The 20,329-nt window shown below is 48.4% G+C and overlaps 6 protein-coding genes across 15 annotated transcripts in view; 1 reads left to right on the top strand and 5 right to left on the bottom strand.

Moving 5' to 3' along the window:
• Window positions 1-78: 78 nt before the first annotated feature.
• On the bottom strand, window positions 79-2,320 carry LOC6736640 (iduronate 2-sulfatase). Its single transcript, XM_002083460.4, has 4 exons — window positions 1,704-2,320; window positions 625-1,645; window positions 400-573; window positions 79-324 (listed from the first exon to the last, which is right to left on the bottom strand). Exons 1-4 carry the CDS (start codon window positions 1,905-1,907, stop codon window positions 185-187), a joined length of 1,539 nt encoding a protein of 512 aa, XP_002083496.1. The 5' UTR covers window positions 1,908-2,320; the 3' UTR covers window positions 79-184.
• Window positions 2,321-2,457: 137 nt separating this feature from the next.
• LOC6736639 (brain protein I3) lies at window positions 2,458-3,451 on the bottom strand. The gene is made up of 2 exons (XM_002083459.4): window positions 3,236-3,451; window positions 2,458-3,184 (listed from the first exon to the last, which is right to left on the bottom strand). The coding sequence occupies exons 1-2, from the start codon at window positions 3,300-3,302 to the stop codon at window positions 2,883-2,885; spliced, it is 369 nt and encodes a 122-aa protein (XP_002083495.1). The 5' UTR covers window positions 3,303-3,451; the 3' UTR covers window positions 2,458-2,882.
• A 79-nt stretch (window positions 3,452-3,530) lies between these two features.
• Window positions 3,531-5,914, bottom strand: LOC6736638 (transitional endoplasmic reticulum ATPase). The gene is made up of 3 exons (XM_002083458.4): window positions 5,007-5,914; window positions 4,149-4,949; window positions 3,531-4,092 (listed from the first exon to the last, which is right to left on the bottom strand). The coding sequence occupies exons 1-3, from the start codon at window positions 5,911-5,913 to the stop codon at window positions 3,596-3,598; spliced, it is 2,205 nt and encodes a 734-aa protein (XP_002083494.3). The 5' UTR covers window position 5,914; the 3' UTR covers window positions 3,531-3,595.
• A 63-nt stretch (window positions 5,915-5,977) lies between these two features.
• Window positions 5,978-9,743, top strand: LOC6736637 (YTH domain-containing protein 1). Of its 3 annotated transcripts, none has more exons than XM_039293312.2 (3): window positions 5,978-6,050; window positions 6,312-7,211; window positions 7,337-9,743. In XM_039293312.2, the coding sequence occupies exons 2-3, from the start codon at window positions 6,329-6,331 to the stop codon at window positions 8,584-8,586; spliced, it is 2,133 nt and encodes a 710-aa protein (XP_039149246.1). In that variant the 5' UTR covers window positions 5,978-6,050; window positions 6,312-6,328; the 3' UTR covers window positions 8,587-9,743. The 3 variants fall into 3 exon arrangements, with proteins under 3 accessions (XP_039149246.1, XP_016030234.1, XP_002083493.1); XM_016170296.2 differs by having other exon boundaries at window positions 5,995-6,164; window positions 6,309-7,211; XM_002083457.4 differs by having other exon boundaries at window positions 5,996-6,164.
• A 468-nt stretch (window positions 9,744-10,211) lies between these two features.
• Window positions 10,212-10,609, bottom strand: LOC6736636 (drosomycin). Its single transcript, XM_002083456.3, has one exon. The coding sequence runs from the start codon at window positions 10,536-10,538 to the stop codon at window positions 10,326-10,328; it is 213 nt and encodes a 70-aa protein (XP_002083492.1). The 5' UTR covers window positions 10,539-10,609; the 3' UTR covers window positions 10,212-10,325.
• Window positions 10,610-12,166: 1,557 nt separating this feature from the next.
• Window positions 12,167-20,329, bottom strand: part of LOC6736632 (spectrin beta chain, non-erythrocytic 5) — a 31,142-nt gene continuing 22,979 nt past the window's right edge. For 4 of the 8 annotated variants that reach the window (XM_016170782.3, XM_039293311.2, XM_016170775.3 and 1 more), the window contains 5 exons: window positions 14,396-20,294; window positions 14,021-14,336; window positions 13,842-13,952; window positions 13,145-13,708; window positions 12,167-12,632 (listed from right to left, as the gene is read on the bottom strand). In XM_016170782.3, the coding sequence (XP_016030233.1) occupies window positions 12,376-12,632; window positions 13,145-13,708; window positions 13,842-13,952; window positions 14,021-14,336; window positions 14,396-20,294 (7,147 nt within the window). In that variant the 3' untranslated portion in view covers window positions 12,167-12,375. Of the gene's footprint in view, window positions 12,633-12,929; window positions 12,993-13,144; window positions 13,709-13,841; window positions 13,953-14,020; window positions 14,337-14,395; window positions 20,295-20,329 lie in introns of all 8 variants that reach the window. The other 4 variants (XM_016170779.3, XM_039293310.2, XM_016170773.3 and 1 more) reach the window with 4 other exon arrangements.

Genomic DNA, 20,329 nt, shown 5'->3' with positions numbered 1-20,329 from the left:
GCATGTCTGGGCGTCTCGCGGCTCGCAAACGTTGTTGCCCAACCGGAAGTATTAAATTCCAATTATGGCGACAAGATATTTCGCCGTCTCGAGATCGTTTGTCGCGCTGCCTTTATTGCTTATGAATTTATTCAAAATCAGAGGGATTCGAAGGGGAAGGGACACACAGGATGGCCGATCTCCACTAGCTGCCCACCATCTCCATCAATCGCCGGCGTAGGCGCTGACGCACATCATCGAACTGCGGCAGGGGCACCAGGTTCAATTCCTCGCCAGAATCCAGGCGGTGGTCGTACAACTCCTCGCCATACACATCGTGCCAATCTAAAGGAAGTAATATTTAATATATATGTAATATGGTTATTTATATAAGGATTGAATCTATTGATATTCTCTTACCTCTGCTAAAGTTTTGCGCGTGGAACCTCACCCACATGGTATACCTATATATATCGGTTCTGAGACTATAGCCCATTATTTTGATGTTCCTCAGCTTCGGCTTGTCGCTGTTTGGGTGCTTTGTGGGCAGCATTCCGGGTCTTGGGTACTGACTGAGGGCCACATGCTCATCCGCTACGAGAGATTATAATAAATACATAACATATTAAATAAATAGCAACTTACCCCTTCCCAATCCCATCAGCTGATAATAAAGACTTTTTCCCTCGCCACAGGTCAACTCCTGGGAGCTCTGGCACTTGGGCAATTTGGGTAATCCTGCCATATCCACCAATGTGGGGAAAACATCCAGGAGTTCTGTGATCCCGTGATAGTATTTTGCTTGGGCGAGCGGGAACTGCGGCGTTCTTATGATCAGTGGAACCCTGAGAGCCACCTCGAAGTTGCTGTACTTGGCCCACTCGGCGTGCTCACCCAGGGACCAGCCATGATCCCCCAGCACCACCACCACCGTCTCATCCAGATCCAATCCCCCAATCAACTTGCCAAACAGATCATCTACATAGGACACCGAGGCGTAGTAGCCCTGTCGTATCTGAGCAGCCTGGAGTGGGGATATCGGTCCGTAGGGAAAGGATATGTTGGAGTGCTTGAAGTCATCTCTGGCCCGCACATCCGTGTAGGGATTCCAGGCCACTGCCGGCATGTCCGGCGGCTTCAGGCTGTCCTCCGTGTAGTTGTAAAACTGGGAAAGGTGAAATCTCGATAGAAATTGCCGTGGGAACCGGAAATTAATGTGCGGCTTGTGGAAGCCCATGGCCAGAAAAAATGGTTCCTGGCTGTGCCTGCTCCGTGAGCCCACAAAGCGCAGTGCCTCCGCCACGGACTCTATGTCCGGCAGCGTTTTGTACGGCTGAGTTTGCAGCTCCACTGGACAGATGAGATTCTTCCGGAGAATGCCCTCCTTATCGGGACATACTGGCGAGTTCATAAACTGCTCGGTTCGGGGTCGAAATGCTGGAGCCGACCAACTTAGGGGATAGTCATCCGTGTTGTTGGACGAGAGGCCAGGATGGAAGACCTTTCCACAGCTATAGGTGTAATATCCGTGCTCCTTGAAGTACTGCGGCAGGGTGGTGAAATTCCCGGTGAAAGTGCGCCAGTAACTGTAGAAATCGTACAGATGCAGAGTATCCGGTCTTCGACCCGTGAGCAGCGAATTCCGGCTGGGTGCACACAGGGATTGCTAAAGATTCAATATACATTTTATTAGTTCCACACATCAATGATCACAGGCTGCCCACCTGGCTGTAAACTCTTGTGAAGATGTGACTTCCCCTGGCAAAGTTATCCAGATACGGCGTGCTGGCCAGCGGATCGCCATAAGCGCCAATAACTGGACGCAGATCATCGAAGATCACCATCACCACATTCGGCCGTCGTGGCGGAGCAGCTGCTTCCAGCAGCACTGGCATCATCAGCGAGAGCAGGAGACGAGCAGTGATCATGTCTACGGCGAAGGAAGCTCACAACTGTTGACTCGAAGATGCCGAGACGGCGGATGTGGATGCCGGCGAATTTGTTGTGCTACCCTGTGCCCATGAAATCTGATAAAGGGGTATATCAGCGGCTCATACATTTTGTTTGGAAGAATTTTGAAAATCGAGTAATCTTTGTAATTCAAAAATTCAAATATCTAAAAAAATTTTTGTTTTAAAGAGATTTTCGATTAATCTCCTGATGCATTTGAAGGGTATATTTATGCCATTCCCAAATTCACTTAAAACACTTCACTTGTTTACTGTTTTGCGCGGTAAAGTCCAAAGAGCATGGAGAAGAGAAATCGGACGGGCGGCGCAATTCAAAACCGCCCTCCATTATATTTCAATTGAATTTAACGGAAGCGCGCCTCGTCGACGCTTACAGTGCACATTTTACAAGTACAGTAAAAGTTCTAAAACCACAAAATGCATCAGTGGCTCAAATTTTCAACAGATCAAGAACTAATCATGTTTTATACAACCTAGTTCATATCTAAAAACGTCGTATTTATGCGTATCATTTTATAATAAGCATTTTGTAAAGCTTTTATTTAAATATAAATATATTTTCTTTTGTTTGCAGTTTAAAACTTATGTTACTTAAAATCCTTGTAAAAAGCCAAATCACTATTCAATTGGGAAACATGTTCAACTGATTTTTTTTAAATATTTTTCATAACTAGTTTCACTGATTTGAATTCCAGTTAAGCATATTTCACTGTACATGACCATTCTCCGGACAGGGACTGGAATGGAATCAGGGGCATTCCGCAGGCTGCCATGATTATTATTTACACATAATATATAATGATTTGCGAGCTAACGATTAACAATAACAAAAATATTGGAGCTTTGTGATATAGTCACTGGGTGCCCGTCGCGAAAGCCTAATAGGGATCAACATTTGGAGTTTCTTTATGGATAATTTCTGGGTAATCCCCTCTAGAAAACCGTTCCGCAGTTGGAACAGCGCTTCTCACGCATGGCCAAGCAGCAGAGGATTCCCAGCGGGAAGAAGAAGATCGCGCAGCACAGTCCGCAGGCGGAGAAGGTGTCCTCCAGGTATCCAATCCGACATGCAGGGCATCCTCCAATCACGATGATCTCGGTGGGCATAGCGACCGGAGCGGGCTGAATCACCACGCTGACCGGCGTCGTCTCGAAAGCTCCGTAGGTTGGCATGTGCATGTTTGGTGGCGGAGCACTAGGTGCCCCCTGATGCACGCCCACTATCAGCCGGGAATCTGAAATAGATGTGCATTTAATTGAATGCCTTTAGTGGGCTTATTACTTACCCTGCGAGGGACTGTTCATGACTTCTTCGTAGCTCGGCGGTGCGGCGTCTTTACGGGTATCTGCCATTGTGGCCGGAAAGCTTTTTTTCGTGACTCACTCCTCCTTGTTATGAAAATAATCTAGGCTTTTTTACTACGCTTAATTGCGTTAACTTTTTCTCCGCGTTTTCTTTGTTTTGCCGCAGTCAGTTATCGTTGCAACAGCTGACTGAGACAATTCTATCGATTAGTAATCGTGATAGCGCGAGTACATATCGTAAATCAGTAATTTGAATTTGAGCAAAGAATCTTACGATTTAACAGCTTAAAATACATTTATTTATGCAAAACTAACATATGCAAGTGCACATACATCTTTTTCTATAAAAACCTATAGGCAAACTTATAGTAGCCATCTATTTGGCTTTGAGTGAGCGAGGATTTCTGCTTAACCAGAACTTTTTCAAAGTCTTGTAGCTCAATTTCCGTGGCCTCAAAGTCACGCTGAAAAGCCTCGATAGCCGCTTCATTGCACAGATTACACAGATCCGCTCCAGAATACCGGTCGGTACGGGCAGCAATCTCTTCGAGGACCACATTCTCATGGAAAGGCATTCGATGGGAGTGGAGTTTTAGCAGAGCCAGGCGGGATTTCTCATCTGGGGCTGGTACATGGATAAGCTTGTCAAAGCGTCCTGGTCGCAGCAGTGCATCATCGATCATATCCGGACGATTGGTGGCTGCAACGACCAGTATATGTTGCTGACTTCCACCCCCCACAATACCATCCATTTCGGTCAAAAGCGTGGAAAGAATCCTTAGCTGAACTTGTCCACCACCTCCGCCACTTGAGACCGTCCTTCTGCCAACAAGCGAATCTATAAAATTAAATGCATTAATCATTTTTATTACAAATAAAACTCATCCGACTCACCTATCTCATCCAGAAATATTAGACAGGGTGCATTTTTTCGTGCTGTGTCAAAGATCCGCGATATAAATCTTTCCGCGCAGCCGACGTAGGGAGAATACACCTCCGCCGCCGACGTGGCAATGAAGGTCATGTCAGCTTCCTTAGCCAGGCACTTGGCTACGGTGGTCTTGGCACATCCTGGAGGTCCATAGAGCAGCACTCCTTTTGGCAAACTTAGTCCGAATCGGGCAAAAGCGGCACTTTGTCTGAGACCCGCTAGAACGGAGACTTGCAAGGTGCGTTTCAGTGCTTCCATTCCTCCGATAACCTCAAACCCAGCCGTCATCTTCGAGACCCTCACATCTGTGGATCGAGAGGCACTCGGTTGAGTTTGTAGCAGGGATTGGCGGAAAATGTGCTCAATGTCGAAGTCGTCTTTTCTTAGGAGTTGCTGTTGAACGCGGCGCAGGAGAAGTGTTAAATCCGCTATCACATATCCCTGAGTGTTTCTCGCTATATGATCGAGTAAAGTCTGTGAGATATTCAGCTCGTGTACTTGGCAAAGATGCTCTACGAGTTGTCTGCGCTGCCCTTCGCTGGGCATATCAATGGTCACCTCTCGAACGAACCGCCTGCGCGCGTGTTCATGCAAGAAGTCCGGGACACCAGAAGTTGCCAGACATATGATGCCTCGAGGAAGTGCGTCTAGCAGTTTGTAGAGCTCAGCTGAAATTCGTAGGCTATTGCTAGAGTTTTTTGCATCTGCGACAGCCGTAGAGGGGCAGAGCAGCTCCAGATCCTCAATAAGGATTACAATTGGCACTATAAATATAAAAATATGTTATATTTTAAACGTAAAACAAACGCTGTGTAAATTACATAATGGACGTAGTTGCTCCTTGAAAGTCTGAGCAGCCTGAAAGATCCTCCTTAACTCCTCTTCGGTTTCGCCGGGATATGAGCGCAGCACCTGGCTGGCTGTAATGTAAAAGCAATTGCAGTTGTGATGACGCAGGAACTCACTGAGTAGACGACTTTTCCCGCAGCCCACCGGACCCACCACCACTGCTGTAGTAGGGAATCTATGCGAAAAGCTGCATTTAGAGGTTTCCAGAAGATGCTCCAATTGCTCCATGGGTTGCTCGAAGCTGTGGGGCAGATACTTTGAGGTAAAGTCCAAAGGAAAGGGCGTTTCCAGGCGTATGTCCACCAGGAGTAGTTCAGCATCGCGGCCTATTTCAAAACACTCGTCATCAGCCACTTCTGAAGCATCCAATATCTCCACACTGGCAATGCCTAGCTGCACTAGGCGTCTGTGCTGCACAGAGCATCCTTTGGTAAGTTTCAGGTGGCGCAGGAACACTCGCACATCGTCCTTAAGATCCTCCAGGGAAACCAGAGGTCGCTGGAGGAGCTCCTGGGTGACTGTAACCACGCATGAAATCCTCTTCAGGCAGGGAACTAATTTAAGTGGCTCCAGAAGCACCAACCGCTGATTGGTGGGGGAGAACCGCGTCAAGGATGTCACAATTCCATCCAGGAAGCAACAAGTTTCACTGCCTCCACGCGGAGTTACCCAACAAACTGCGTAGCTGCCATCGCAAAGGTGGCAACGGCACCATCCTGTTCCAGTAGAGTCCTCACCCGCGGGTATATAACATCTCTGCGGCTCTAGATCGCTGTCGTCCAGCAAGGAAAGCGGAAAAGTCGGGAAATCCAACTGGTTGTGGTGCATTTTGTTTACCTCGCTTCGATAAGAACGATAACATAACCGATTGTTGTGCATTTCCAGCTATTTCTAGCTACCTTCGTCAGCTGCATCAGCCTATCGATAGGTGTCCGATAGTCGCGGCCTGCAGACATATAGCCGCACTCTTCTGACGCCATCGCCAATTCGTCGCCGCTGTGACGCAGAATTTGTGTGTAAGCATTGTAAAATTGGCGTAATTTCGCGATATTAAAAGGATACATTGCGTTAAAAGTGAACAAAAAGTGGCGCTACACCGGTGTCCACACAATTAATGCCAAGAGCAGCCCGTGAGTGTGGAAATACCTGTATTTCACTGGCCTTTTCTTACCTTGCCGATCGATCGGCTTTTTTCTCTATATTTTTCTTGGTTTGCGTGTGTGCGTGTGCGTGGGTGCTCCATTCATCTGGTACTCCGATTTCCGATTCTGGAGTAGGTAAACAAACGCTGCCGATGCGCGAGATGGCGGACTTAGATGCAGTGCACCTGGGCTTGGACGAGAACGAGGCGGACATTGCCGAGGAGCTACAAGACTTTGAGTTCAACACAAGGAGTGAGGCTTCCGAATCGAATGGTGGAGACTCCTCCGACTCGGAGCCGAGCATCAGCTCCGTGAGCACTGCCACATCCTCCCTGGTGGGCAGTAGCAAGCGGAAGACCAAGAAGCCGGCCAAGGAAAGCCCTCAACCCGCTGTCGAGACCAAATCCTCAAAGTCTTCCGCCAAGAACAAAACCAAACGGGAACCCACTCCCGAGGAGCTAAATGGTGGAAAGAAAAAGAAGCGCACGGATAGCGGGACGAAGAAAACAACCTCATCTGAGGCGTCGGATAAGGTCAAGGCCAAATCCCCGGATACCGAGGATCGACAGCCGCCCGCCAAGAAGTCGCGCACCAAAAAATCCTCCAATGCCAACGATTCTGCTAGCCACAAGAGCGATCTCAGCGAGGCTGAGGACGAGAAACCAACCCTTCCAACTTTGGAGTCCGACAGCGAGTCCTCTGACTCGGATTCGGGCACTCAGCACAAGAGAAACGGAGGAAATGGTGGCGGCAACGGCCGGGGCAAACCCAGTTCCAAGAGCTCCACGCCGGAAAAGGATTCTGTCGGCGGCGGAACGCACTCACATTCGCAGAAGGGCTACGACTACATGACCAAGCTGAACTACCTATTCCGAGACACACGGTTCTTCCTCATCAAGTCGAACAATAGCGACAACGTCCAGCTGTCCAAGAACAAGAGTGTGTGGGCCACGCTGCCGCAGAACGACGCCAATCTTAACCAGGCATTCAAGGAGGCCAGAAACGTCCTGCTCATTTTCTCGGTCAACGAGAGTGGTAGGTTCAAGGAGTAAACAATGTTTCTCAATTGCTTTCTCTTATATCTTCTTAGTTTCTTTAGAATAAGATACATACTATCTGTGTCTTCAATGTCCTCTATTGTAATCCGATTTTGCTTTTAGGTAAATTTGCAGGCTTCGCCCGGATGGCAGCCCCCTCACGGCGGGACATTCCTCAGGTGGCCTGGGTATTGCCGCCTAGTATTTCGCCCAAGGCACTGGGCGGCGTCATCGAGCTTGACTGGATCTGCCGCAAGGAATTGTCTTTCAACGCCACTCTGCACCTGCACAACACCTGGAACGAGGGCAAGCCGGTGAAGATCGGTCGCGATGGCCAGGAGATTGAGCCCAAGATTGGCGGCGAGCTGTGTCGTCTCTTTCCCGAGGATGAACAGATCGAACTCACTCCCATACTCAAGAAATCCAAGGAGACGGCTCGAGTTATGCGAGAAAAAGGCATACACGTGATCTACAAGCCGCCCAGGAGTCTATCCTCGCGGGGTCATGGAGGGGGAAGTCGTGGCGGAGGCAGAGGATCAAATCACGACCACCTGGGCCCTATGCGACACAAGAGGAGCTACCACGGAACACCACACCATCGGCCGTACCGTCACCATCATGGCATGGGCCTTCCGCCGGGCGGTGGCTTTAAGAGAAGCGGTTCTCCGTACCGCCAGATGGGAGGTGCAGCGGGAGCGCCACCCGGCGGACCGGGCGACATGGCCATGCCGTCATGGGAACGCTACATGTCCTCGGCTGCAGCTGCTGAAGCATACGTGGCGGACTACATGCGCAACATGCACGGCCAACTTCCGCCGTTGCCCTTCGTTCCTCCGTTCGCCCAGCTGCCGATTCCAGGAGCTGGAGCGGGAGCAGCAGGTGCCCTTCCACCGGGAGCAGCGGCTGCCATGTACGAGCAGCTGCCGCCACCGGTGCGGTACTACGATGGACCGGGTGCACCGCCTCTGCCGGATTATCCGCCTCCCCAGCGACCACCACCGCCGGGCTTCGACAAGGCGCCGAGCTACGAGGAGTTTGCTGCCTGGAAGAATGCTGGCCTACCCACAGTGCCACCGCCTGGCTTCCCCGTCTACGGCGGAGCAGCCAATGGCGGTAGCAATGGCGCTGGTGGGTTAGCTGCTGCCCAGGCGGCGGCTGCGGGCGGAGGCATGGGATCCGGTGGAGGATCCGGTGGCGGTATGGGTGGACCCGGCGGCTATCGGAATCGGGACGGCAACAACGGCTCCGCGGGCGGTCGTCGACGGGAGTACGGAAATCGCAGCGGTGGCGGCGGATCTTCGCGGGATTCGCGACCGTTTCGCGAGCGTGGCGGCGGCGGCGGCCAGCGAAGCTATCGGGACAACAGGCGCTAGGCCGCATCAAGGTTTAAAACGAGATCGTGCTCCTGGCCTCGCTAGAATCGGAAAGTGTAATCCTAATCCTCTCGCGTGTGAAAATCTAAAGAGAAATATTGAATGCGTTACGGTATAAGCAAAAAGTTAATATAATGAAACCGGCTATCGTCTAAAGTCGATACAACTCTCTTTCCCCTTTCTCTCTGTCCCGCTCACCAAACACCCCCACCACCCACACTAAGATTAAAAACAAACTTACGACTTAAGCAAATTTCAATACAGCAGAGATCTTAATGCTAATTAAATATTTTAAACCACAAAAATACAAAATGAAAGAGAGAAAATGTGAACTTTATTTACCTCCCAAAGCGAAAAGTAGCGAGAGAAAGCGAGAGAAAGAGACTTTAAAGAGACGCCCAACAACAACAAACACAACCAACAACAACACCATGAACGAACTTAAGTTAACATGAGCAGTGATCAATCAGTGATGTGTGTATCGTGTGTGCCAAACCCCACAAAGCCCCCTTCTCCACCCACCACCCCAAAAGTTCCAAAAACGAGAGTTGGACTTAGCAAAAGCAAACCGAAAATCAAAGGGGCACTGTGCCCCCCAAGACTTTCAAAGACCTGAGCGGAGCCTAGCTCCAAATGGGGGCTATGAGTTATAATCACTGCTACCGAATTTCAAGGACGAGGGTCGCCTTCAGTCGCTTCGATCCGATCAAAGCTTCCTTATACGTAGTATAAAACTAATGCAATCATATTTAACACCTATGTACATGTCTTGCCGACAGAAGACCATCTTTCCCCGAAACAGACACACATCCGCCTACATTTTGGCCCGGAGTGATGCGCTCCGGGTCCCTTTGGCTCAATAGCAATACGAACCGTAGCAATCCGAACTGTTTGGCCCACCAGTTGGGCACCTGTCAATCCCCCCATCGATTCCACTCAATGACTGCCACATTTTCACGCTTCACCAAAGCTCAGACCGTCGACAAACACGCAAATACATTCCCGGACAGACCTAGGGGTTTGCTCTTTTTTCTTTACAGGATCTGGATTCAACAAAGAAAGAAAATGGACGGAGTTTGGAACCTCATTTATTGCACGAAGAAACTTAGAGAGAAAGACTGATGCCTAATAAAGACTCAAGCTGATTGCAAAAACAATATAAAGTTGTACCTTATTGCGGTGTCATCGTAAAACCTAGATGCTTAAAAGGGATTAGGCCCACTTAAATTACTGCGAAAAATGTTTTATTTATTTATTTACTAAATTCTCACATGACTTAAAGAGAAACTAATTAACTTTGTGTGTCATGGTTGTAAGGTTCTTTTAATGACTATCTTTGTAATTGAATTGGGTACTATAAAGATATTAGATATACCTATAATGACATACAACTTTTGGCCTCGGCAACTATCAGAGGTACATGTACATAGGTCGGGAACATTAGGGAATCCCTGCGCGATAAGTTACTAATTATGCTTGGCTATCGCAGAACCTCATTAAGACTTGAACTGCAGCGTTTTGCAGGTACTTATCATACTTACAGTATTAATACATACAGTACAGTATATTTGTATGATATTAATTCTAAATAAGAAAGTCTGGAGAGGATATTCAAAACTGAAGACTTAATGTACATTAGCTTTTGTTTATTAGATTTTCAATATTGCAGCATAGAATATGTGTAAGTAGTGGAGAGCTAAACGGGCTTTGCAGATCGTTTACTCGGATTGATCATGGACTTAGCATCCTTCGCACCAGCACTTCAGACTGGGGCTGCAGTGGCCACTGGAGCGTCCCTCCTCCTTGCACACACGACGACAGGTCTCGTTGTCCCAGACGGCACAGGGACCCTTGTATCTTCCGGACAGGCAGTCGGCATCGGCCTCGTTGGCTCCCAGGACCACCAGCATCAGGACAGCGAAGAGGGCGAACAAGTACTTGATCTGCATCATATTGGGAAAGGTTCTCACGGAGCTTGGTGAATGATTTCTGGTTGAATTATCAGCGACTTATGGCTTGGGAACTTCGCGGAGGGGCTTATATAGTGCACCGATCCCTCAGCTTTAGCCGATGCGTAGTCGGGAATAAACGAAGTATATCAACAAATTATGATGATACATGTGCAGTCACATTTAAAAGCCTTCTTTAGGGGAACTACCTGTACGCGTATCATGAAGATATCACTGCCAGACGTTACGTAAGCGAAAAGCATTGCTTAGAGCCTCATTTGTATTTCAGAAAGTAACACTTTTCACTGTAAGATGAGCTTTGTGTGTAGAATACCGAATTCAACTGGACTGTCCCGCTAAATTGATTCGCTAAAGGGTTTTGGTTAAACCCAAACTAAATAAATAACGAGTAAATCGTATTATCAAGAGCACAAAGACTGAAATTAATTCAATAGATCTCAAAAAGTCACCGATAAGTCATAATAAATAAACAAAAATTGTTTACTTTGCCTGGGACGCGATGTTGGATAGGTCGGGATACAGCGACTCCAGATAAGCAAACTAAATTGCAGGTAAAACATACTTTTGGTAGTTTAAAGGTATAAATAATCAAAAGTGGAAGATATACATGCTTTTGCTTTAAGAATATACGGAAAAGTACTAAGGTTCAAAGGGTATGGATGCAATGAGCAGAAAGCCTATTCGTAGTAGATTATAAAAACCCCAGGTTAATCTTTAATTTCATGAAAAACCCAAGTAAACGCAAAATAAAATATAAAAATATCACTTTGATTAATGTAGGGGAGACGTTCACCTATTGTGTATTGATAATGTTCTTCAAAACAATTCTTATAAACAGCATCTAACCCATCATAATAATAGACTGGTAAAAAGGTAAACAAAATTCGAAACGACCGAAAAGGTAAAAAATATGAATAATATTTACTCAAAGAAGATCAAATATTATATTATTGAAGTTCGTCGTGAAAATATAAACATCCGGCTTAATAGATAGATAATTTTTTGTTTACTTTTATATAGTTGAATTTCTATGAAAAAAATAAAATTTACTTTCGCAAATGTTAGATAGGCATTTATGATTATTTAAAGCAACTGTATAAATACAAGCTGTCTACATGCTGCGCTTTTAATGTAAAATCAGCAGAATTTTACTTTGTTCCTTTTTAGTAGCATTCTTTTGGGCTTCAAAAGATTATAACAAAAAAAGCAACATAATTTTTGAAATTTTATTTTAGTGTTTTTGTTAATAACAATAGCAAACTGATTGTTCTTATTTTCTTTCTCTAAATCATCGTATGTTCCCATAACATTATCTATTGTTCCTTGTTGCTTAGAATGCCATAGATAGAACTTGTATTTATAATATATATCCAAATTGTATTACCATCCCATCATCCCTTACTTACAGACTTGTCCTAAATCTCCCAGAAGGTTAGAAGTAACATTAAGCTGAGTTTGATTTCACAATGTATAGTATTTATTTTTTAAGTGTTTTGTTTTACGAATATTAAATTTAATCATACAACGAACAAACTTACAGATACATTTTATAATGCAATTAACACATTGACTTTATATATATATAATATTTCTTTTATACTTTCATTTGCCGCTTTAGCTTTAAATCGACACGTTAATGTTTCAACTTTTTCATATCTTGTCTCGTTTAGTAGTTGGTTTTGTTTTTAAATTTGCTTGCCCTTGGCGAATACAAATGAAATAATCATGGTGTTTATAAAAAATACAAAAAACAATTCGTCCTGGTTCAGCTGTCGCAACGGTGGCGCTCCTTCTCATTGTCCGGAAGTTCAATATGCTCTCACTGTGGCGGGACTTGACTCGACCGGCGCTTGTCCTTGTCCTTCTCCTTCTCCTTGTCGCCCTTGCGGCCGAAGATGCGGAACATGCCGCTGCGGCGCTCCTCCTTGGTTCCCTTGCTGCCCTTTACTCCGGACACGGATGATATCGACTGGGCCTCGCTTTCGCTGGAACTCTCCGCCGAAACACGGGAGAAGCTGATGGAGTCGGGCTGCAGGGATACGGGACGGTTGCTCTCAAAGCGTGTATTTCCCCAACCTGTACAAAATATAAATTATGAGTGGTTGGAAATCTTGAAAGTACAAAGACATCATGCAAATGGGAGTGTTCAATGTGTAGCATAACATTAATAAAGGTGTGAGAGCAACAGAATATCATTATTAGCTTAAATTTAAAATATGAGTGAGGAAGAGCTTTAAAGTTTACATAGTCATTCATATATCAATGGCTCTAACTACAGCTGGTTTCGCATTTTTCAATTGGAGGAAACGATCGTTTATATAGTCGCGTAGGGATAGGTTAAATATGTAAAGAATATAAGACCCATAGAAATACTTTGCAAACTCGTTCGCAGATAGGATCGGCGGGTTATCTTCACTGGTTTGAAAGCTGAAGAACCTTTTCCACACATATGCATGCATTAAAGATAGAGAGAAAAATTAACGTTTATGGCCAAAGAGTTCATATCAGCCTTAACCAAGGACCATGCCATAGCATGCACTTAAGACTACTTATATACAGATTGTTAGGATTAATGAGGATCGTCTAACCACCGAGTCCAATTCCAATTGAATCGTTATTGTTATTCAGATGCAGACCCATGTAGCTTGGATTACTGATGGCATGGCTAGGCTCCCCGGAGCCGCCGGTTGATGATGATTTGGTCGATGAGGTGGGCGATGAGGTTAGATGCCACACCGTGCGACTGCTCGAGGTCACTTGGTGTGTGGTGGTGGAGGTGGTGATCGTGGTCGTAGACGAATTTCCACTGCCTATCTTCACATTACCGTTGCCATTGCTGCTGGCCCCGCTGCTGGAATAGTTGATGGTACTTCTCTTGGGACTGCTGCTCGTGCCGCCGTTGTTGTGCGCCTCCATTTCGATAAACTTCCTCGTAGAGTCGATCCTGCCGGAGGGAATCCTCTGCGGCTGCTGCCTCGCTGTGTTGTTGTTATAGTAATCCGGCTGATGCTGCTGACTCGCCGCCGCATTGAAGGCATTAATCCTTTGCTGAACCTGCGCCTGATGCTGATTCTGATGGGAATGGGAGTGCTGGGGATGCTGATGCTGGCCACCCACTGGTGGCATCGTTGTTGGCAATGGCGGCGGATTATCTAATACATACGGCATTGCGTTGTTGGAGGACAATTTTACAATGTGAGTGTGAAACAATGTGGAGGAGTAGGTGTATGGACAAAGACACAAATGGCTAGGAAATGGGAATACCACCTAGTTTGGAGAACTTACCCGATTGCCTGGCCTCGCTGTTGCGCGTCAACAACGCGTTATCGTCCTTGCCGTTTCCATTTTGCTGGACTCCAGTCAAACCGGCGGGTAAAGTGGCGGATTGTTGCAGGTCTTTAACGTATAACATGTTTAAAAATTAATAACTAATCCAATTAGCTATTAGCTTAAAGATCTCCTACCATTGGAACTTTGGCGATTGCGCATCACAACTAGATTCTCCTGGCTTTGGCGATGGCTGGCCACTGGGGGGGCTCCTCTGGGCGGGATCGGTGGCTTCTGGTCGAATCCGCCGGTGGGTGAACTGGGCTGGGATTGCTGCTGCTGTTGTTGTTGTTGCATTTGTCGTTGAAGGAATGCCATTTGGGGAGTGGCTGTTCCGTCAAGGACCTGGGCTCCGCTAGTACGACGCTGGGAGTCGGGAGATGAGTTACGGGAACTAACTGGCGATTCCACACTGCTGGTAATCTTGATGTCCGGCGAACTGCTCGACTGTTGCTGTTAGGACATTACGAATATGATTAGTTCCTATTTCTCGTATGGATATACAATCTTACCTTCATGGACTCGTCGTAGCTGAGCAGTTGCATGTTCGGCGGCAGACTAGCGTGGAAGGATATCTTGCGCACCCAGTCATTTAGGATGTCCAGCGAGGGAGCCTCGAACAGGAACTCCGATCCGTCGGGTAGTTTTAGCCTGAACACGTACTTCTTCTTCGTGTAATCATCAGCTCGTTCGCACTTGGCACCAAGGATATTAACAGGTGCAGTGGCCGTCTTCTGTTGCAGGAAATCGTTTTCGTCCTTAAAGAAGCACACCAACTGGCCGCAGAGGACAGTGTGGAATTGCTTCCAGGATCGTACAGGAGCCTTCTTGCCGCCAGATTGCAAACCATGCTTACGCTCCAGACTGCCCTGAATCTCTACGGGTGGCAGGTCGAATCCTTCACCCTTCTGGTTCTTCCTGAAGGACTGAGCACGTCTCCTGGTGGTGAACGATGGTGTACGCTTGGCCTGCTTGGGCTGTACCTTCATGCTCTCCGCCCGCTTCACATTGGCATCCGCGGATCCGCGACGCAGTCGGTCACCGAACATGCCGCTGGAGCTGCTCTTCTGTAGAGCCAGGTGCTCGTTATCATCTCCAAATGGAGGCCTCAACTGGGCTTGACTCAAGGCCGGAGACTGTGGACCACTAGTCTGAGCTGGAGTGACCATCGGCGAGGAGAAGATTGGGGTCTTCTCCTGGGACGCCGCATTCTGGCGGTGCTCGTGCTGCTTCTCCGCTCGTCTCCTCTCATCTGCCAGGCGCTGGAGCTCGCGTTGCTTAAGCTGCTCCAGGCGTTCCTTCTCCAAACGCTCCTTCTCCTGCAACTTGCTGATTTTCTCCTGCTCCAGCTGGTGACGGAATAGCTGCTCAAGCAGGGTTATTCTCTTAATGGCCTGGAATTTCTCCTCCTGGGCGGCCACAGTCTTCTCGAAGTCCTCGTGCCGGCGAAGCAGATCCTCCACCTGTGGAATTGAATCTCCCAGTTTGGTATCCTTGAGTTGGGGCTCGCGACTGCTGATCCATTGCTCCAGGATTTCGGCGTCCTTTAAGAACAATTGGGTGTCCAGATTGAGTTCGTAAATCTCACGTCGCTTGCTGAGAGTATGCTTTAGAAGTTCGTGACGAGCTTGCAGAACCTTGATCTTGTCCTCCACTTCGTGGGCAAGGAAGTGCTTTTCCTTGATCAACTGCTGACCATTGGCGGCGAACTTTGCAAAGGTTTCGTCTCTGGTGCGAATCTCCGTGTCATGGTCCTTGGTGCTAGCCAGAAGAAGCTCTGCTCCCGCCACACTGTTGGCAAGTTCGGGGGCGGTGATCTTGGCCAGCATCTCGTTGATCCAGGCAATCAGATCGCGGTATTCGTCAAAGTAGGACTGCAGTTGCTCTGCTTGGCTGAGCTTGTTCTTTCTGGCGGCGGTTTTCTCCTTCAGGTCCGACCATGCCTCCACTGTCTCATCACGTTTGACTTCAATGTGTTCCTTGGCATCTGGGTAGATCTCGCCCAGTTTAGCGGCCTCGGCCAAAACCGAATCAACCTGTCCTTGGATGCCCACCAGCTCGGACTCAAACACTTGGTGCTTTCTGCCCAAGGCCTGAATGCTTTCCAAGTCCTGACCGTAGTCCTCAGAGATGAGCGAGGCGTCCTTTTCGTTGATTAGCTGTATGGTTTCGTCCGCTACGCGATCGTAGACGTGGACTTGTTTGGCTCCAGCTAAGGCGTCTTGGCGAGCGTGAACCAGATCCTTGAGCTCCTCCCATAACTGCTTTGTTTCATCGCGCTTCGATTTAATGGAACTCCTGTAGGGATTGTTCTCCTGGATGAGGCGATCGCCCCGCTCCAAGCACGCCTCAACCCTTGCCTCGTTGGCATTTAAGTTGGAAACGAAGGATTCGAAAGCCAGAATGAGCTGTTCGACATGCTCTACGTCCTCACCGTAATCCTCGCTAGCGGTGACGGCCATCTGGTCGCCCACCCACTCGTGCAATTCCTCCGTTTCTCGCAGGTACTCAAAGAGCTTTTTGCACTCACCAAGTCTCGACTCCCGCTCCTTAGCCAAACGGAATAGATCCTCGTACTGCTGACCCACCTGGGCATTCTTTTCCGCAATGTTGGAGCTGTCAAAGTGGTTTCTCTCAATCAAGCCAGTGGCCAGTTTGGCAACCTTTTCTATCGACGGCTTGAAGGCGGTAAGTTCCCTTTGAAGGACTTCCAACTTCTTTTGGTGTCCCTGAACTGAGACCTCATCCCGGCCGTAATCACTGCTCGACAAAACCGGACGCTTCTCCCGCATCCAAGCATCCGCCTCATTGGCCTCAACGTAGAACAGCTGGCTCTCTACTGCGTCCAAAAGACGCAGACGTCTAATGGCAGCCAAGTCCCTCAATTGGACAAGCTGTTTCTGCAGCAACTCCGATTTGTATTGCAACTGCTCGCTGGCGAAGTGATTGTCTCGGATCATCTGCTGGCCTCTTTGGAGGAGCGCCTGAATCAAAGGTTCCTGCGATGTTAGTTCTGCCTCCAGAGAGTTGTGCTTCTTTTGTAGGCCTTGAACGGACAAAAGACTGGTGCCTAGATCCTGAGAACCAGCCACCAATTGCTTCTCCGCTAACCATTGAAGTTCATCCTCGGCATCCCTCAAGAACTGCTGCAGACTTAGTGAGTCCTCCAGGTTTTCCCTTCGAATGCCCAAGGGCTCGTGCAAAGTGTTGTACCTACGGATACTAACGGTGGCTCTTTCGTGGATTTCGTGACGCAGGAAGTGCTCCGCTTGGAAGAACTGTTCATCCTTCTGCTTTAGCTGCTCAGCCAGTTCACCATGGTGGGCCACATCCGCTTCCAAGCGTTCGTGTTTCTTTAGTAAATTGCTGACAGCAGCCAAATCCTTGCCGTAATCTTCGCTACTCAACTGCAGCTCTACCTCGTCCATCCAGTTGTTGAACTCATCCACACTTCGATTGAAGGCCAACGCATCGTAGGCCTGCTGGAGCTTATCCTTTTTGGTCTGGGAAGCGCCCTTCAGTTTGAGCCAATCTCCCTCGAGCAGTTGCACCTGTTGTGCAATCTCATCCTTAGCAAAGTGCTCGCCTCGGATGAGGCGTTCACCTTCGTGGATTACTGACTGGACGCGAGGGGAGTTGCTTAACAACTCGGCATCGAAGGCAGCGTGTTTCTGGATCTTACTTTGCAGATTACTCGGTTCCCGGTAGTTTTCATCCAGGGCCACCTGCAGTTTTTGCACCAGCCAACGATCAATCTCGTAGAGACTGCGCAGGAACTCCTGCAACTGGAGAGACTGTGTCAGCCTTTGCTTTCTCTCCTCAGACAGCTCCAGCAGTTTCTGCTTCCTTCGTAGGATGTAGGCCAGTTTCTCCCGGATCAGATCTGCATCCTTGGGCTCACCCTCTAGAATGCTATTGGCAAACTTTTGCAAGGTGTCCACGTGATCAGCATGGAGCAGCTTCTCAAATTCATCGTGCTTCTTAAGCAGCCTTTCCACAGCCGTGTAGGAATCACCCAAATCGTCGTTGTTAAGGAAGGCCTCCTTGTTGGCGAGCCATATCTCAACCTGCTCCACTTGAGCCTTGAACAACTGCAGCTGATGGGCCTCAGTTAGATCCCTAGCCCTTTCGCTCCAGGCTTCGTTCAAAGTTTGATGGAGTTCTTCCAGCACAAGGAGATACTTGCGCACATTCTCCGGCTGCTGCTGCTGGGGTCTCGTAGATAACTGCTCGCCCTGTTGTTTCAGACCAGCGAAGGCCTCCTGCCTGCCCTCGATTTCTACCTTGCGTTCCTGGTGCAGCTCCAACTGGGTCTCGCAATCGTTGATAGTGGATGGTGACTGTGTGTTGTTCATCTTTTTGATCATGTCGTTAACCCAGAGCTCCAGTTCTTTAACGTCCGACACGAACTTGTGAGCCAGGTAGGCTTCATTTAGGATACTTTGCCTCTTAACGGACAAGGCCTGCAGATTTCCCCACGACTTGTGCAGCTCCTCCAATTTCCTCTCGATATGTTGTGCTCCACGTTCAGGATACTTCTTAATCAGGAACTCGGCAGCGGTTTCGTGCTGATCAATCTTTTGCTTAACGGCAGACATGTCTCTTTCAAGAGCCTCTTCCCTGCGGATCAGGGCTTCTACGGCAGCCAGATCTCGGCCTGTATCGGTGGAACTCATAGCCAGGGACTTCTCAGCTATTCTGTCTGCCGTGTCATCCACATCGCGATTGAACACATGAATTTCGTTGGCTCCGCCCAGCAAAGCGCGATAAGCATTGAGTGCTCCTTGCAGCTGTCGCCAGTTGTAGTTAAAGTCCTTTCGCCGCTTATCCACACTTTGTGTATCCGCTGGCACTTGGGCCTGGTTGATCAGTTTGTCGGCCAGCTGATTGATGTGCTTGACGCGCTGATCGTCCACCCTCATATCTGAGTCAACGTCGTCTAGTTTCCTCATCAGTGCATTGCAATGTTCCAAGTCCCGTCCAGTGTCACTTGCCTGCACCATCATCTCCTTGTCGCGGATCCAAGCCTCGATCTTGTCCAGCTGGCTGTTAAACTCAAGGCTGTCCTGCGCCTCTTCCAGTCCTCGACCACGCTGCTCCAGCTCCGCCAGCAATCCCTGCCAGGCTTCAAGAACTATTTCGATGGCTCGCTTGATTTCCGGTGAGGACTCATGCTGTTTGCTCAAAAGAATCACTCCTGTATCTTGAATTTCTTGGATGCGACCCTGGTTGGCAGCCACCTCGGCCTGGAAGGCTTGGTGCTTCTGTAGCTTCTTGATTTTCTCGTCCAGATTGGTCACTTCCGCATAGCTGGCGGCATCAGCTTCCAGTTTCTTTTGCTTCTCATTGATCCAGTACTTAGCTTCGGCGCAATCTCGTACGAATTTGGCATACAGCAGAGCATCTTCCAGTTTGTAGCGACGCACGGCACACAGATCCTTGACCTTCTGGCGGCGGGCAAGTACTCCCTGCAGGATCGTTTGTATATTGGCGCTGTCGTAGTGACGCTGTTCGATCAGCTTGCGACCGTGCTCCTGAAGTAGAGACACCTTCTCCTCCTGTGTTTGAATCAATCTCTCAAACTCATCGTGCTTTCGGATCTGGTTCTGTACATCCTCTACTGTCTGGCCGAAGTCTGAGCTACTCAGAGCCGCCTGTTGGGAGCTAGAAAGGTTGTCAATCTGCTTGGCATCGCGCAGGAAGCAGAACAGATCGATCTTTTGCTCCAGCATGATCTTCTTTTTGTTCCAAGCAGCATGGAGTTTCTGGCGCTCATCCAACATAGCGGCACACTTCTCCTCCACATCAGCGGCGGCATAGTGTCCGGTTTGAACCATGGAGTCGCTCAATTCGTTCAGGTACCGGAACTTATCCTCTCTGGCCTCAATCTCTCCGTATATGGCATCGTGTTGAATCTTCAGGGCAGTTGCTCCGGCAGCATCGCTCACATGTTCTTCTGCTTGAAGGGCAGCTCGCAGATTTGAAGACCAAGAAACTATATCCCTGACATCCGTAAGGAAGGTCTGTAGGTCTGAGCTGGCAGCCAGTCGATCTCCGCGAGCGGTGGATCGCTCCTTAAGGTCATTCCAGGCGGCCACCACCTTATCTTGCTGTTGGGCAATTGCAGCGGCATTAGATGGATACTTGGCTTGCAAGCGGACAGAATCCTCCACTAGGACTTGTAGCTGTGCCTCAAGAGCCACAAGGTCGTTTTCAAAGCCCTCATGCTTGCGTAGCAGTGCTAGAGCGGAGTTCAAATCTCTGCCTAGTTCTTGGGAAAGTGCAGCATTCTTGTCTTGGATGCGGAACAGGGCTTCTGCGACGTCCCGATGGAAGCGGTGGATTTCGCCAGCGGCATGAAGCTTCTGCTCACGCTGGTTAAGCAACTGGAGAAGGTTCTCCCAGGAAGTTCTATGTTCAAGAGATAGAGAAATATTATTATAGTC

Source organism: Drosophila simulans, chromosome 3L, assembly GCF_016746395.2.
Source record: "Drosophila simulans strain w501 chromosome 3L, Prin_Dsim_3.1, whole genome shotgun sequence".
Taxonomy (NCBI): domain Eukaryota; kingdom Metazoa; phylum Arthropoda; class Insecta; order Diptera; family Drosophilidae; genus Drosophila; species Drosophila simulans.
Note: the sequence above shows the minus strand (reverse complement) of the source record. Positions and strands in the feature narration are given on the sequence as shown.